General features: G+C 38.2%; 2 protein-coding genes across 4 annotated transcripts; one reads left to right on the top strand and one right to left on the bottom strand.

Annotated features, from left to right (window-relative positions):
- Positions 1–2,890: 2,890 nt before the first annotated feature.
- Positions 2,891–4,468, bottom strand: LOC132890000 (signal-regulatory protein beta-1-like). Of its 3 annotated transcripts, none has more exons than XM_060926800.1 (6): positions 4,410–4,468; positions 3,836–4,213; positions 3,585–3,668; positions 3,405–3,521; positions 3,290–3,327; positions 2,891–3,018 (listed from the first exon to the last, which is right to left on the bottom strand). In XM_060926800.1, the coding sequence occupies exons 1-6, from the start codon at positions 4,450–4,452 to the stop codon at positions 2,905–2,907; spliced, it is 774 nt and encodes a 257-aa protein (XP_060782783.1). In that variant the 5' UTR covers positions 4,453–4,468; the 3' UTR covers positions 2,891–2,904. The 3 variants fall into 3 exon arrangements, with proteins under 3 accessions (XP_060782783.1, XP_060782785.1, XP_060782786.1); XM_060926802.1 differs by having other exon boundaries at positions 3,405–3,494; XM_060926803.1 differs by lacking the exon at positions 3,405–3,521.
- A 3,444-nt stretch (positions 4,469–7,912) lies between these two features.
- Positions 7,913–13,291, top strand: LOC132889999 (uncharacterized). Its single transcript, XM_060926799.1, has 6 exons — positions 7,913–7,963; positions 8,070–8,417; positions 10,390–10,743; positions 10,926–11,021; positions 12,148–12,182; positions 13,086–13,291. Exons 1-6 carry the CDS (start codon positions 7,921–7,923, stop codon positions 13,197–13,199), a joined length of 990 nt encoding a protein of 329 aa, XP_060782782.1. The 5' UTR covers positions 7,913–7,920; the 3' UTR covers positions 13,200–13,291.
- Positions 13,292–13,779: the final 488 nt, after the last annotated feature.

Raw genomic sequence — 13,779 nt, 5'->3', positions numbered from 1 at the left:
TTATTATGAATCATTTAAGTTACAGCGTGCAGTTTTATTCACATCAGCGTACACACACTCATCTGATGAACCAGATTTCTTTGTTTCAGCTTTGGGTTCCTCTTAGAGAAATGCACAGCTGCATAATTCAGTGTTTCAGCTTCAGATTCCTTTAAAAATATTAATAATAAAGCAAAAACAAAATAAGAATTTCAGCTCACAGTAAAAACCAGACAATCTGTGGAACTGCACGATACACACTCACTACACAGTTAATGTTCATCAACATTAAACATAAAAGCTGGGGATTGTTGTGAAATCTGATCAAACTGACTGTATAAATGACATCGAGAACATTATCAGGAAAAATATCTGAATGGAGCAACATTTCACATGTAGACTAATGAGTAAATAAAGGAGACATCGTGATATCTACATTAAAAAACAACATGATTAAAGTGTAGAGTATATAATAGAATAAAATCAAGTGCTATTTTTATTGCACACGTACCTGATTCATTCTTGGAGAATTTTCGACAGAAGCGTTTACTATTAATACAGAAACACACATTAGTGTCTTTGATAGGAATAAAAGTCACTGGAATTTTTATCTGATCACAGAATCACTTACTTTTATCCCATTTTCTTCTCCTCAGGATGAAATAAATGAGACAGAAAATCAGAAGTGCACACAAACCCAAAGCCGTTCCCAAACCGAGCACTGAGGAGTGGAGAGATCTGGTCACTTCTGAAAATGTTATTTTACTATATTATGAATTAAGGATGATTAATTAAGAGTGAATTATCAGGCATCTGACCTGTTTTCTCTTGTGTGTTCATGTTAGTGCTGTTTCCATGCAGTGTTGGTTCACAGCCCACTGAATTATCACCCAGAGCTGGTTTAGATGTTTCTGATTCTATAGTAACATGTTCACCTGGAAACATTTATCATCATTCACTGACTAAAAGTCTGTAACTCAGTGTAGTTGAAGAAGAAAACACAGTGAACATTTCACTACTTCAGGATTATTTGTCTTCCAGGCTGAACATGTTAATGATAATAAGGAAAAATATCACGACATTAAAGCAGGAGTTTAAGAAAGTTTAGTGGAAATCCTACCTTTAATTTTTAAATAAGTTCCATCTGCAAACACAAGGTCGGAGTCCGTCAGTGCACAGTAGTACATGGCTTCATCAGACTGAATGGTGTTTAAAATGGTCAGATAGAAGCAGTTTGAAGATCTTTCTATTTGGAAACGTGACTTTTGGGATTCATTGTAAAATCTTTCTCCAGCACTTTTATACACCCTGACTATAATCTGAGGTTTTTTTCTGTTCGGTTGCTTAAACCAGTCGATTATCCCAACTACATTTTCAGAAATGCAACACTGCAGAGTCGCCGAGTCTCCGATATCCACACTGAGCTCTTTATCAGGCTGATAAACTCCTGACTCTGTGAGAGATTTTGCAGCAACCCAGCGTCTACTAGGTTGGACTGGATCTAGAAAAGAAGAAACCAAAAAAACACATAAATTCAGGAGTGAATGGATTTGAAAAAAGTCAACATAAAAGCTTCAACATACAACTTCACAAACTGGTTGAGAGTAATAAGCTCAGTAAACTTTATTTTTTAATTTTTTTAATCTATGAAACTAGATGTGAATAATTGACTCATATTACTTACACATGGTGCTGAAGATCAAAATTAAAATCCACAAACAAGTCATTTTTCATTTCTTCGTACTTCTACAGTGTTTGTATCTCATTTATGAACAGAATATGAATGCACTTGAAGCAGGGTTTGGATTTATATTTATACTCCAGGCGCTCTGTACTGAACACGCCCCAGAATATGACGTGATTGGGTGTAATAAAAAAAAAAAGACATGATCAGTGAGCACATGATATTCTGATCTGCCTACATCGACCCCACATTGTTCCATATTTGTGTTTTGGTGTTGCACAGTGAGGTCTTGACAAAGATGTTCTGACAGAATGGAAAATGTGGTTTACTCGTACACTCTCGTGCGCCTACACTAATGCCTTATTGTTTATTTTAGTCGCCTTCTTAATTTAACTTGTTTGAACAAAATTCCAAATCAGTAAATGTAAATGCTGTAAAAGTGAATGAACTCATGACAGATTTGACTCGATTCACACTATAGTGACCATCCTGGAACATGGGCGTGTCAGTGTTGTGTTTTACTGAGATATGAAGCAAAAATGTAACCTCAAGGTCTGATCAACAACACTGACCACCTGCTTTATTTATTTATTCATTTATTTATTTATTCCATCCATCCATCCATCCATCCATCCATCCATCCATTATCTGTAGCTGCTTTATCCTGTTCTACAGGGTCGCAGGCAAGCTGTAGCCTATCCCAGCTGACTACAGGCGAAAGGCGGGGTACACCCTGGACAAGTCGCCAGATCATCACAGGGCTGACACATAGACACAGACAACCATTCACACTCACATTCACACCTACGCTCAATTTAGAGTCACCAGTTAACCTAACCTGCATGTCTTTGGACTGTGGGGGAAACCGGAGCACCCGGAGGAAACCCACGCGGACACGGGGAGAACATGCAAACTCCACACAGAAAGGCCCTCGCCAGCCACGGGGCTCGAACCCGGACCTTCTTGCTGTGAGGTGACGATGCTAACCACTACACCACCATGCATTTATTTATTTATTTATCTATCTCCAGACTTGTGTGCTTTCTCCCAAATACAGAATAAAATAAACCAGACAACAGAAAACATCTGTACAAAACACAACAGGAGAGTATAACATTTATTATTGAAATTTTTCAAGTGATTACAGTCATGTACAGATTTGTGTTTTTTATGTAATAGATTGTTAATAATCATTTTGATGGAATAAGAAGAAGAAGAATAGGACACAGTTGTATAATATTTTACAGTTTCATATACATCACTTCAGAGTACACCAACTTGTCTGAGAAACAAACTCCACTTCCCTTCTTGGGAAACTGTAAAGCTGCGTAAGTCCAGGAGTCGACATGAGAGTCCTGGGAAAGATAAATAAATAAATAAATAAATAAATAGTCCAGAGTAACAGATGGGATACAGCGTGTCAGTGGTTTGTATAATGTGAGTGAATCTTAAATCTAAACCATTATAATTAGCACTGAATGAATGTAGCAGCATATAAAGAGGATGAATGAGTCAGGAAATGTGATTGGAGGTGAGATTTCTCCAGAACTAAAGGACACATCGACATTTAACCAGAATTACAAAAGAGTATATAAATACTATATCACCTGTAATCTACAGACTCACCTCCCTCGTTCCTGCTGAACCTTCTGTTGAAGCCTTCACTATTAATATGGAACAAAAGCCGATTAGTGACAGAAGTGAACTGAAGTCATCATTATCTGATCACAGAATCACTTACTTTTATCCCATTTTCTTCTCCTCAGGATGAAATAAATGAGACAGAAAATCAGAAGTGCACACAAACCCAAAGCCGTTCCCAAACCGAGCACTGAGGAGTGGAGAGATCTGGTCACTTCTGAGAATGTTATGAACCATGAACGCAGTTTATTGTGAATTATAAAATTATAAGACATCTGACCTGTTTTCTCTTGTGTGTTCATGTTCGTGTTGTGATCACACAGAGCTGGTTTCGATGTTTCTGATTCAGTGGTAAAACTCTGACCTGTAAACATTTATCATGAACCACGGACTAAAAATAAACCCTGAATGCCGTGTTGTTAAAGTTACCAAACACAGTGAACATTTCACTCCTTCACACACTAACAGTAATGAAGAACGAAACGTTTCTACATTTAACCAGCACATTATTCATTTCAGTAGAAATCCTACCTTTAAATTTTAAATCAGTTCCTTCTCCAAACACAGGGTCGGGTCTCGTCAGTGCACAGTAGTACACGGCTTCATCAGACAGCGTGGTGTTTAAAATGGTCAGATTGAAGCAGTTTGTATGTTTTTTAATCTGGAAACGAGGATTTTGGAATTCATTGTAAAATGTTTCTCGAGCAGCGTTAAAGAATCTGACGATTATTCGAGGCTGTTTTCTGTTTTGTTGCTTAAAAAAGATCATTTCTTCAACTTCGACTTCAAAAATATAACACTGCAGAGTCGCCGAGTCTCCGATATCCACGATGAGTTTCTTATCAGGCTGATAAACATCTGACTCTGAGGATTGTGCAGTAACCCGGTGTCTACCAGACTGGACTGGATCTAGAAAAAACACACCCATTACATTTGTGAAAAATGCAACAAATAAATTTAACATCATTTGCCGACGACTGATCAGCTCCAGGATTTTTATTTATTTATTTATTTATTTATTTATTTTTTTTTTGAGATATAGTCTGCTCCTTAAAAGTAATCCTAAAGAAACAATAAACAGAATGAGAAAAAATAAAATACTCACACATGGTGCTAAAGACCAAAACTGAAATCCAGAATCCAGTCATTTTAAATTTCCTTTCGATCTCATTTATAATCAGATTATGAATGTGCATGAAGCAAGGATTTTATTTATACTATGACTGGTCTGGACTGAGCACGCCCCAAATACACTATGTGATTTTTTTTTCTAATAAAGAAGAAAAAAAAAGCAGACACAATAAGCCACGCAGTGTTTTGACCCAACCACATCTCACCCCATTCAGCTCCAGTGGTTTCTGTGCACTCACACGTGGAATGGAAACTTCACTGAAGTTTATTTTCAGGCCCGAATCATAACCAGCTTGAAAGAAAATCTTGTGTGAGTCGTTCAATCAGCATTGTTGATAACGTCAGAAGAAATCTAATTAATTTATATTTATTTCGTCCCTGTGCTTTTATCGAGAGCAACTTCCAGATTTACAAATCAAGATGTTAAAGAAACAAGTTACAAGCTACAAATGCAATAAACAAAATCCAGTGAATCTGCACAGCATTACGTTTGAGCATTTTAGCCTTTCAGACCACTGAACGTCTTTTAAATCAGTAATATGTTCATATGATGAGAAATAAAGTATGAGATTCTGAATTGGCTCAGTGTTATGTGATGTTTTTATCCTTTTATAGTTATGTGTAATGTTATGGGATGTCCATGAAATGAGTAAGTTCCTGTTATCACTTCGCAGTGTAAACTGGAGTTATTTCACCAGATTTGTATCACGCAGCTTGTCATGTGACTGAGAAACTACATCACATAAACACTGCTGTCCTGACGAGCTCTGAAAATGTTAAAGTACAGCTTTATTTAACAGGGATTTGAACATGTGAGCGCTGTGTGAGAGAAGCTAAGGACAGCTACAGGAGAAAGGTGGAGCAGAAGCTGAAGGAGAACAGCATGAGGGAGGTCTGGGAAGGTGTGAAAACCATCACAGGCCACAATACAAAGACCCGAGTCATTGAGGGGACAGTGGAGAGGGCGAAAAATTTGAATGACTTCTTCAACCGGTTCAACCAGCCCATGTCCCCCCCACCTTCCCCCTCACTGCAGCCATCTCTCCTTCTTCCCTCAACACACCTCCCCCCAGTCAACACAGCAGCCCCTTCCTCCCCCACCTCAACACAGACTCCTCCATGCATTACTGCAGACCAGGTCAGAGGTCAACTGAGGAAGCTTCACCCCAGGAAAGCAGCAGGCCCGGACAAGGCGTGTCCCCGACTACTGAAGACCTGTGCTGCTGAACTGGGTGAACCACTCCAACACATCTTCAGCCTTAGCCTGCAGCTGGGGAGAGTGCCCACCCTCTGGAAGAGATCATGTACCATTCCAGTTCCCAAAAAGAATCGGCCCAGTGAGCTGTATGACTTCCGACCGGTGGCAATCACTTCACATCTGATGAAGACGTTGGAGCGGCTCTTCCTCATCCTCCTCAGACCCCAGGTACGACATGCCCAGGACTGTCTCCAGTTTGCGTACCGGGCAGGTGTTGGTGTGGAAGACGCCATCCTCTACCTGCTACACCGAGCCGACTCGCATCTGGATAAGGGAAATGGCACAGTGAGGATCCTCTTCTTGGACTTCTCGAGTGCCTTCAACACCATCCACCCCCTTTTGCTTCAGGACAAACTGAACAGGATGCGAGTGGACCCCTGCCTGGTCATCTGGATCTCCAGCTACCTCAACAATAGGCTGCAGTACGTCAGGCTGAAGGACATCACATCTGACACTGTGATTAGCAGCACTGGAGCACCCCAGGGCACGGTGCTGGCCCCTCTTCTCTTCACTCTGTACACCGTGGACTTCTGCTACAACTCAGAGCTATGTCACATTCAGAAGTTCGCCGATGACACAGCCACTGGGTGCATCAATGACGACAGAGAGGAGGAGTATAGGAGCCTGGTGAGGGACTTTGCTGTGTGGTGCAACAGGAACCATCTACAGCTCAACACCTCAAAGACAAAGGAGCTGGTCATTGACTTTGGGAGGTCCAGACCAAGGTCACGACCAGTTCTGATTGAAGGAGTCGAGGTGAAGGCTGTGGATTCCTACAAGTACCTCGGGCTGTGGCTGGACAGCAAGCTGGACTGGACTTGCAACACCAATCACTTATACAGGAAGGACCAGAGCAGGCTATACTTCCTTAGGAGGCTGCGGTCCTTTAACATCTGCAGGAAACTCCTGTGGATGTTCTATCAGTGTGTGGTTTCCAGTGTCCTGTTTTACACCATGGTGTGCTGGGGGGGCAGCACATCCAAGAAAGACACATCCAGACTGGACAAACTGATCAGGCGGGCCGGCTCTGTGGTCGGCATAAAGCTGGACTCTCTGGTGACGGTGGCGGAGAAGAGGACTATGGACAAACTATTGAACATCATGGACGATGCCAGTCACCCTCTGCACACCGTCATCAGCAACCAGAGGAGCCTGTTCAGTGACAGAATGCTCCTTCCCAAGTGCAGGACTAACAGACTTAAAAACTCCTTTGTCCCTCACGCCATCAGACTGTACAACTCCTCTCTGGGGGGGAGGAGGGGTAACAGGAGGACAGAGGATGGGAAGGAGCAGTAGCCTAGCCTAACAATAAGCAATACTGGACAATCCGCAATATAATGTGCAACATAAAGTGCCATATCTCTCCTGCCCCCCCTTTTCCCCTCCCCTTCCTCTCTTCCCCATATCTTAATCTTTTTCTATTTCTATATATAAATAATTAATTTAATTTATCTTGAAGTTTTTTCTCTATTTTCTATTCTCTGTTTATCCTGTAATGATGCTGCTGGAATGTTAATTTCCCTGAGGGAACCCGCCCAAAGAGATCAATAAAGTTTTATCTAATCTAATCTAATCTAATCTAATCTAATCTAATCTAATCTAATCTAATCTAATCTAATCTAATGTAAAGGTCATGTGCTGGATTGTGGTTTAGGCGAAGTAACTATAGATTACATGATACAAAAATTATTTAAAATTATATTTAAAATTGGATTTTGTCAGACATTGTAGACAGGGATTATCTATCACTCACTTTGTTAATACACTCATGTATACACTTGGCCACTTTATTAGGAACACCCAGACATCCACCTGCTGTTTTCTGCAGTTCTCTCATCAGCCGATCACTCGACAGCAGCACGATGCATCAAATCATCCAGATCCAAATCAAGAGTTTCAGTTAATGTTCACAATGTTCAAACATCAGAACAGGAAAAACTGTGATCTCACAGTGAAGTGTGACTTTCTTACACTGCAGCATGGGGGTTGGTTTGGTTCTTCTTATTGATGTTTTTGTCCTGGTTTCGTTCCATCTCACTGGACATGCAGAGGAAACTTCACACAAAAACCACAGACTTCTGATGAACTAGTGTGGTTCAAAAATAGAAACGTACCTGAAAAGGAAATTTAACTCGTGACTTGAAGCAGCCAATCAGATGAAAGTCTCAAGAACAAAAACACAGCAGCTTTTCAGCAGCTCGAGCTGAGTGTGACTTCACCTCTGAAGATGACATCACTGTGGATTCTTCTCTTATCTCTGAACATCATCAGTAAGTTTTAAAGAGGTTTTAAAAAATTATTATTATTATTATTATTATTATTATTATTATTATTATTATTATTATTATTATTATTAATTTATTTATTATTTTCTAGCTCCAGCCCAATCTGTGGATTTTTCCAAACCATCATTTCTCTCAGTGAAGTCTGGAGAACGTGTGACTCTTAACTGCTCATTTACAGACACTAATAAGGGTGAAAGTTTGTTCTGGTACAAACAAATATTTGGAGAAATGCCTCAGAATGTGGGAGGAAAATTAGCTTATGAAGATATCAACATTTCCTCCATGTTCAAGACGTCAGGATTTAAAATGGAGCAGACTGAGAACGGCGTTTCTCTGACAATCTCACATGTAAAAAAAGAAGACGGAGGATTTTACTACTGCGGGAAAGTTTACTTGGACAAAGCTTCGTTCATCACAGGAACTGTCTTGGCTGTAAGAGGTAATTAACTAAATTAAAACTGTTTGTACAATACACACTCAATTTCTGAACACTGTATATTTAATTACCATCATAAATAACAAGTTAATACATTCTGGAAAGGGTTAGGGTTTTTTTTAATTCTTTATTTTAATTACTATTTTGTGGTGTTTTTGTTTTGGTCTGTGGTCATCAAGTCAAAGTCCCTCTGACGCCAGAATCTGGTTTTCCCAGTCAGTCTCCTGTCCCAGTACTAACCAGCTCTTTCAGGCGTATGGGTGCGGTGCCGGTCTCCATTTCGATAGCCCTCGGCCTCTCACCTATACAGCTAGGGTTACAGTGGGGGGCGGGGGGGGGGGGGGGGTCGTCTCTGGTAATCATGGTGATTTAACTGTTAAAAAATATATATATATATCCCTCAAGTTGTAAAAAAAAAAAATTATAATTAAAAAAAATCCTCGGCAGTGTAAATTGAAATTAATACATTCTGGAAACGGTATTTTATTATTATTATTATTATTATTATTATTATTATTATTATTATTATTATTATTATTATTATTAATATTATTATTATTTGGTGATTAAACTGTAAATAAATAAATAAATACTACCTTGTTTAAAATAAATTTAAAAAACCCAAATAAATAGACATTAATAAATACATTTCTGGCAGTGAGAATTGAAATTAAAAGATTCTGGGATTTTTTTTTCTTTATTTTTAAAATTATTTATTGGTGATTAAACTGTAAATAAATAAATAAATACTTTAAAAAAACAGCTTGTTTAAAAAAATAATTAATAAATAAAAATCCCTGTCACAGTGAATTGAACCAAATGTATTGCCAGATTTAAAAAAAAAATCAATTACAAGATATTATTTTATTCATATCACACTTTTAACAATTGGCAGCTTTACAGATCTCCAAATATCACGATCGATTGAGTTCTATCCCTAAAAACATAAACATTCTTCAGTGTAGAGGTTTTAAGAGGTCCACACTGCACTGTAAAACATGATTTGCTGTTTTAACTTAAAAAAAAAAAGTTAGTACCCGGGCTGCCTTAAAATTTTGAGTTTATTGAAATTCATATCGGAAGTTAAATTGTTCGCCTCATTGTGTTAATTTACGATATGAATTTCAATGAACTCAAAATTTTAAGGCAGCCCGGGTACGAACTTTAAGTTAAAACAACAGATCATTTTTTACAGTCTGGACAACATTGAAAACTTCACTGTAATTGACGACTCTGTGTGAGAACCAGAAGTAATTTGGTCCAAAACAGTGAGTTTGTGAATTATATTTCTGTTTTATGTCCAAAAAAAACAACCATTTTGGACTAAAGACTCAAAAGTACAATGATAAAAAGAACTCATGAAGCTCATATCCACCAGGTGAAGGCTTTCATTGGTGGCCACAGATACAGTATGTGCACGATGGAGGATTGTGGTAAAGAGACGTTTTTTCAGCATGTTATTGCTTTGATTTAATGATCACAACATTAATATTAGATGGATCAGGATGAACATGACGGAGAATGAAGTTTTAAAAATGTTGGTTGGACAGACAGTGGAACAACAGGGCTGATCGCTAAAGACATCACTTTAGACAGGTGTTTGGGGAATATGAATGCACTGGGGATGTGGTTTATGGATTAATTGTGTATTTTAAGTTTTGTAAGTCTTTTAAATACATGGCTCTGGTGGTAACTTCATCATCTCTGTTTTTCCTTTTCCATTTTTATGCTGTGAAATGGCTCTTGTTAAGCACTTTGTGACATTTCTCTGTGAAAAGCACAATACAAGCAAACTTTTCTTCCTTATGACTGACTTTATCACATCGAGATTTGTTTTTTAGTCGAGTGATTCTGGTGCCATGATTCTTCTTCTACTTTTTTCCTTTCAGTTTGAGAACTTGTTTGAAAAACAGTTTACTGGTAAATGTAGATAAAAACACCTGAGATCTCACCCCGTCTCTATCACTCTGAACAGGTGATGGAGATGTAAAAGTGTCAGTGATCCAGAGCGGCGTGTTGGACTCGGTTCCTGCAGGAGCATCAGTGACTCTGCAGTGCTCGGTTCTCTCTGAGAGCAGAGCAGCAGAACACCAAGTTCTCTGGTTCAGAGCTGCTTCACCACAATCCCATCCTCAAATCATTTACACTCATCACAACAGCAGCCGTCAGTGTGAGAGCGGCTCTTCTGCACACACCTGTGTGTACGACTTCTCCAAGAACATCCTCAGCATCAATGATACTGGAACTTACTACTGCGCTGTGGCCGTGTGTGGGAAGATCATTTTTGGGAACGGGACTCAAGTACAGTTGGAGAACTCTCCAAAATTTGGTTGGTAATAAAAGTTCTGTCATCTATCTATCTATCTATCTATCTATCTATCTATCTATCTATCTATCTATCTATCTATCTATCTATCTATCTATCTATCTATCTATCTGTCTATCTATCTATCTATCTATCTATCTATCTATGAAATTGTTAATATGATCGGTGTTCTTTCTGTCCTGAAGTGATCTACCTCGCAGTGGTGGTGGCAGTGTGTGTGGTTGTGATCTTCGCTCAAGCTTTTATAATCTGTAAAATGAGGAACTGTGAACAAACCAGAGGTGAGCCTGAATCATACAGAAGTGCATAGAATTTTGCAAATAAATTTTTCTGTCGACTTCAATATTACAGAATGTTTTGTGTAGATTTCTAACATTCCCACAAATATCTCTTACGTTCTAGAAATCATATATGATATAAACATAAAATCAATGTTTTATATATAAATAAACATTGATTATCTCATTACAATGTGGGTGGGATATATTCGGCAGCATGAGAATAGTCAGTTCTTGAAGTCGATGTGTTGGAAGCAGGGAAAATGGGCAAGCGTAAGGATCTGAGCGACTTTGACAAATTGTGATGGATAGATGACTGGGTCTGAGCATCTCCAAAACTGCACATCTTGTGGGGTGTTCCTGGTATGCAGTGGCTAGTACCTACCAAAAGTGGTCCAAGGATCCAAAGGACAACCGGTGAATCGGCAACTGGGTCATGGGTGTCGAAGGCTCATTGATTCACATGAGGCATGAAGGTTAGCCCATGCGGTCCAATTCCACAGCAGAGCAACTGGAGCACAAACTGCTGAAAAAGTTCATGCTGGCTCAAACAGACAGGTGTCAGTATGAACTTTTTCAGCAGTTTGTGCTTCAGTAGTTCTCCTGTGACATTAGACCACATGAGCTAACTTTTGTGCCCCATGTGAATCAATCTGCCTTTGACACACACGATCCTGTCGCTGGTTCACTGGTTGCCCTTTGGATCCTTGGACCACTTTTGGTGGGTAAAAATCATTGCATATGAGGAACACCCCACAATATCTGCCGTTTTAGAGATACTCAGACCCAGTCATCTAGCCATATACAGTAATATATCCATGGTTAGGGTTAGTCTTAGGTGCATGTAAAGAAATGTTTTTGACCAAAAATGGCTTAAAATAATGAAATTTAAATGTTTCAACATAATAAATATATTATATATATATATATATATATATATATATATATATATATATATATATATATATATATATATATATATCTCAACAGTAATTTGTAAGCCAATATAAATGAAAGAAAGTCAATATTTGGTGCAAGATGAAATTTCAATCACTAATTTATAAAAACCTAATGAGTGACTTTTTTTTTATTTTTTTATTTTTTTTTTTTATATTTGGTTCCTCTGTAGAAGTTTCTCCAGGAACAGGACAGGTACATGTGCAGGTAAGTAAAGACTTTTTGCTTTAGGTTGTATTTAGTTGACAGGAATTACATTTTGATTGATGGAGTATTTCTCCACTCAGAAAACAAAAAATCTGCTCAGTGCTCGTCCTGTCGTAACCCAAAATACATGTACATTATATAATCAATTACATCATCGCCTTCCAAGTAGCACAAATATCAGTGAAGATGAACGATCACAAATCAGAGCATTTCACAAATCAGAAGTTTTACTTGCTCCGAGTCGACTATAAGCCATGTATGACGAGATTGAGTGGAATAACTGTTTTATTAACTCCACATTCACTGGATTTTGAGAAACAGAGCATTTTTATTTTTATTTTTTCCAAATTTGATAAATTTGATTAAAAAAACAACCTTTACACATAACGTCCGACAAAATCATTTCCGGTTAGTCTGACTTCTTAAAAACCTATCGCTGGCTGCACGAATTGACTTTAGTGTTGTTTTTGTGTAGAAAGTGCCGTCTTGCTGTCGTGCCGAGGTATAGAACAGCTTCATACATTTATTTAATTCTTCCTTGGACATTTCAGTTGTTTAATTTTCAAACTTCTTTGAGCTTTTGAACAAGTCTAAAAAAAAAATCAACAAGTTTATTGTGTAAAGATGACGAATGTAAACAAGCCAGTGAAATGACAGGAGCAATTTTTGAAAAATGTGATAATAATTCTTAAAAAAAGATATATTTTTACCATGAAATACTTTCATTCCATATATTTTTTAAATATTTTTTTGGGATTTGTTTTCGAGTAGAGATTTTATTTCATCCTCGGTTGGTTCAGCAACACGCTCCTCCATTTTGTTTTTCTCTACTCACAGTATATGAGCTGATATCCTAGTAGTAGAGTAGCCAAGTTAATTAAATCTTTCTTTTTTTTTTCTCAGGAATCTGTTGGTGACAGTTTGACTTATGAAGCTTCACAGATGCTGAAGAGGAAAGTTAAACCTGGAGGACGGGATGATTTGGTGTACTCTCATGTGATGTATGTGGAACTGTAATATTTATCATAAAAGACCCAGAACACTTAATTGTTGCTGTTGTTGTTGTATAAATGAATATTTGTAAAATAAATGTCACACATCTGAGTGTATATTGTATCTCTCAGTGTTCTCATTGCTCTGTGTTCTACACGACATCCATCTCCAACACTTGTTTATAAAAATAAATGTCGTACTTTTACTCTGAGCTTCATAAATGATTTTGATCACTGAATAGAAAATCCAGATCATCCAGATTGTTCAACATTAGATCTCGACTCTGAGTGAAGTGACACACTGGAGACTTCAGCGTCACCCAGACAGCAGTGTCAGAGACAGTTGAGCGATTGAATGTTCAGCACTCAGGTTCACTTTCATGTGCATTATTACATCCTGTTCATTGTGGTTACAGCATTTTGCACAAGTCTCTGTTGGCACGTCACTGCGCTTAAACAGGAAGACTAACAATAGCTCACAATTGACCTCAACTGTCATCCAACAGCAGCTTTGACCAACGGTGAAGTGTGTTCAGCTCTTCCAGCTCTTTAATACTGACTTTCACTCACTGGGTTTCTTTCAATAAGTTGTAAATTATTAATTT

This window comes from Neoarius graeffei, chromosome 8 (genome assembly GCF_027579695.1).
Source record: "Neoarius graeffei isolate fNeoGra1 chromosome 8, fNeoGra1.pri, whole genome shotgun sequence".
Lineage (NCBI taxonomy): Eukaryota > Metazoa > Chordata > Actinopteri > Siluriformes > Ariidae > Neoarius > Neoarius graeffei.
Note: the sequence above shows the minus strand (reverse complement) of the source record. Positions and strands in the feature narration are given on the sequence as shown.

Coding starts and splice junctions, on each gene's coding strand:
- LOC132890000 (XM_060926800.1), bottom strand. CDS start 4,452: ATGACTGGATTCTGGATTTCAGTTTTGGTCTTTAGCACCATGT. Junction 4,214..4,409: donor TTTGGTCTTTAGCACCATGT/GTGAGTATTTTA, acceptor TGTTTTTTCTAG/ATCCAGTCCAGTCTGGTAGA. Junction 3,328..3,404: donor GAGAAGAAAATGGGATAAAA/GTAAGTGATTCT, acceptor CCATATTAATAG/TGAAGGCTTCAACAGAAGGT.
- LOC132889999 (XM_060926799.1), top strand. CDS start 7,921: ATGACATCACTGTGGATTCTTCTCTTATCTCTGAACATCATCA. Junction 8,418..10,389: donor AACTGTCTTGGCTGTAAGAG/GTAATTAACTAA, acceptor CACTCTGAACAG/GTGATGGAGATGTAAAAGTG. Junction 10,744..10,925: donor GGAGAACTCTCCAAAATTTG/GTTGGTAATAAA, acceptor TCTGTCCTGAAG/TGATCTACCTCGCAGTGGTG.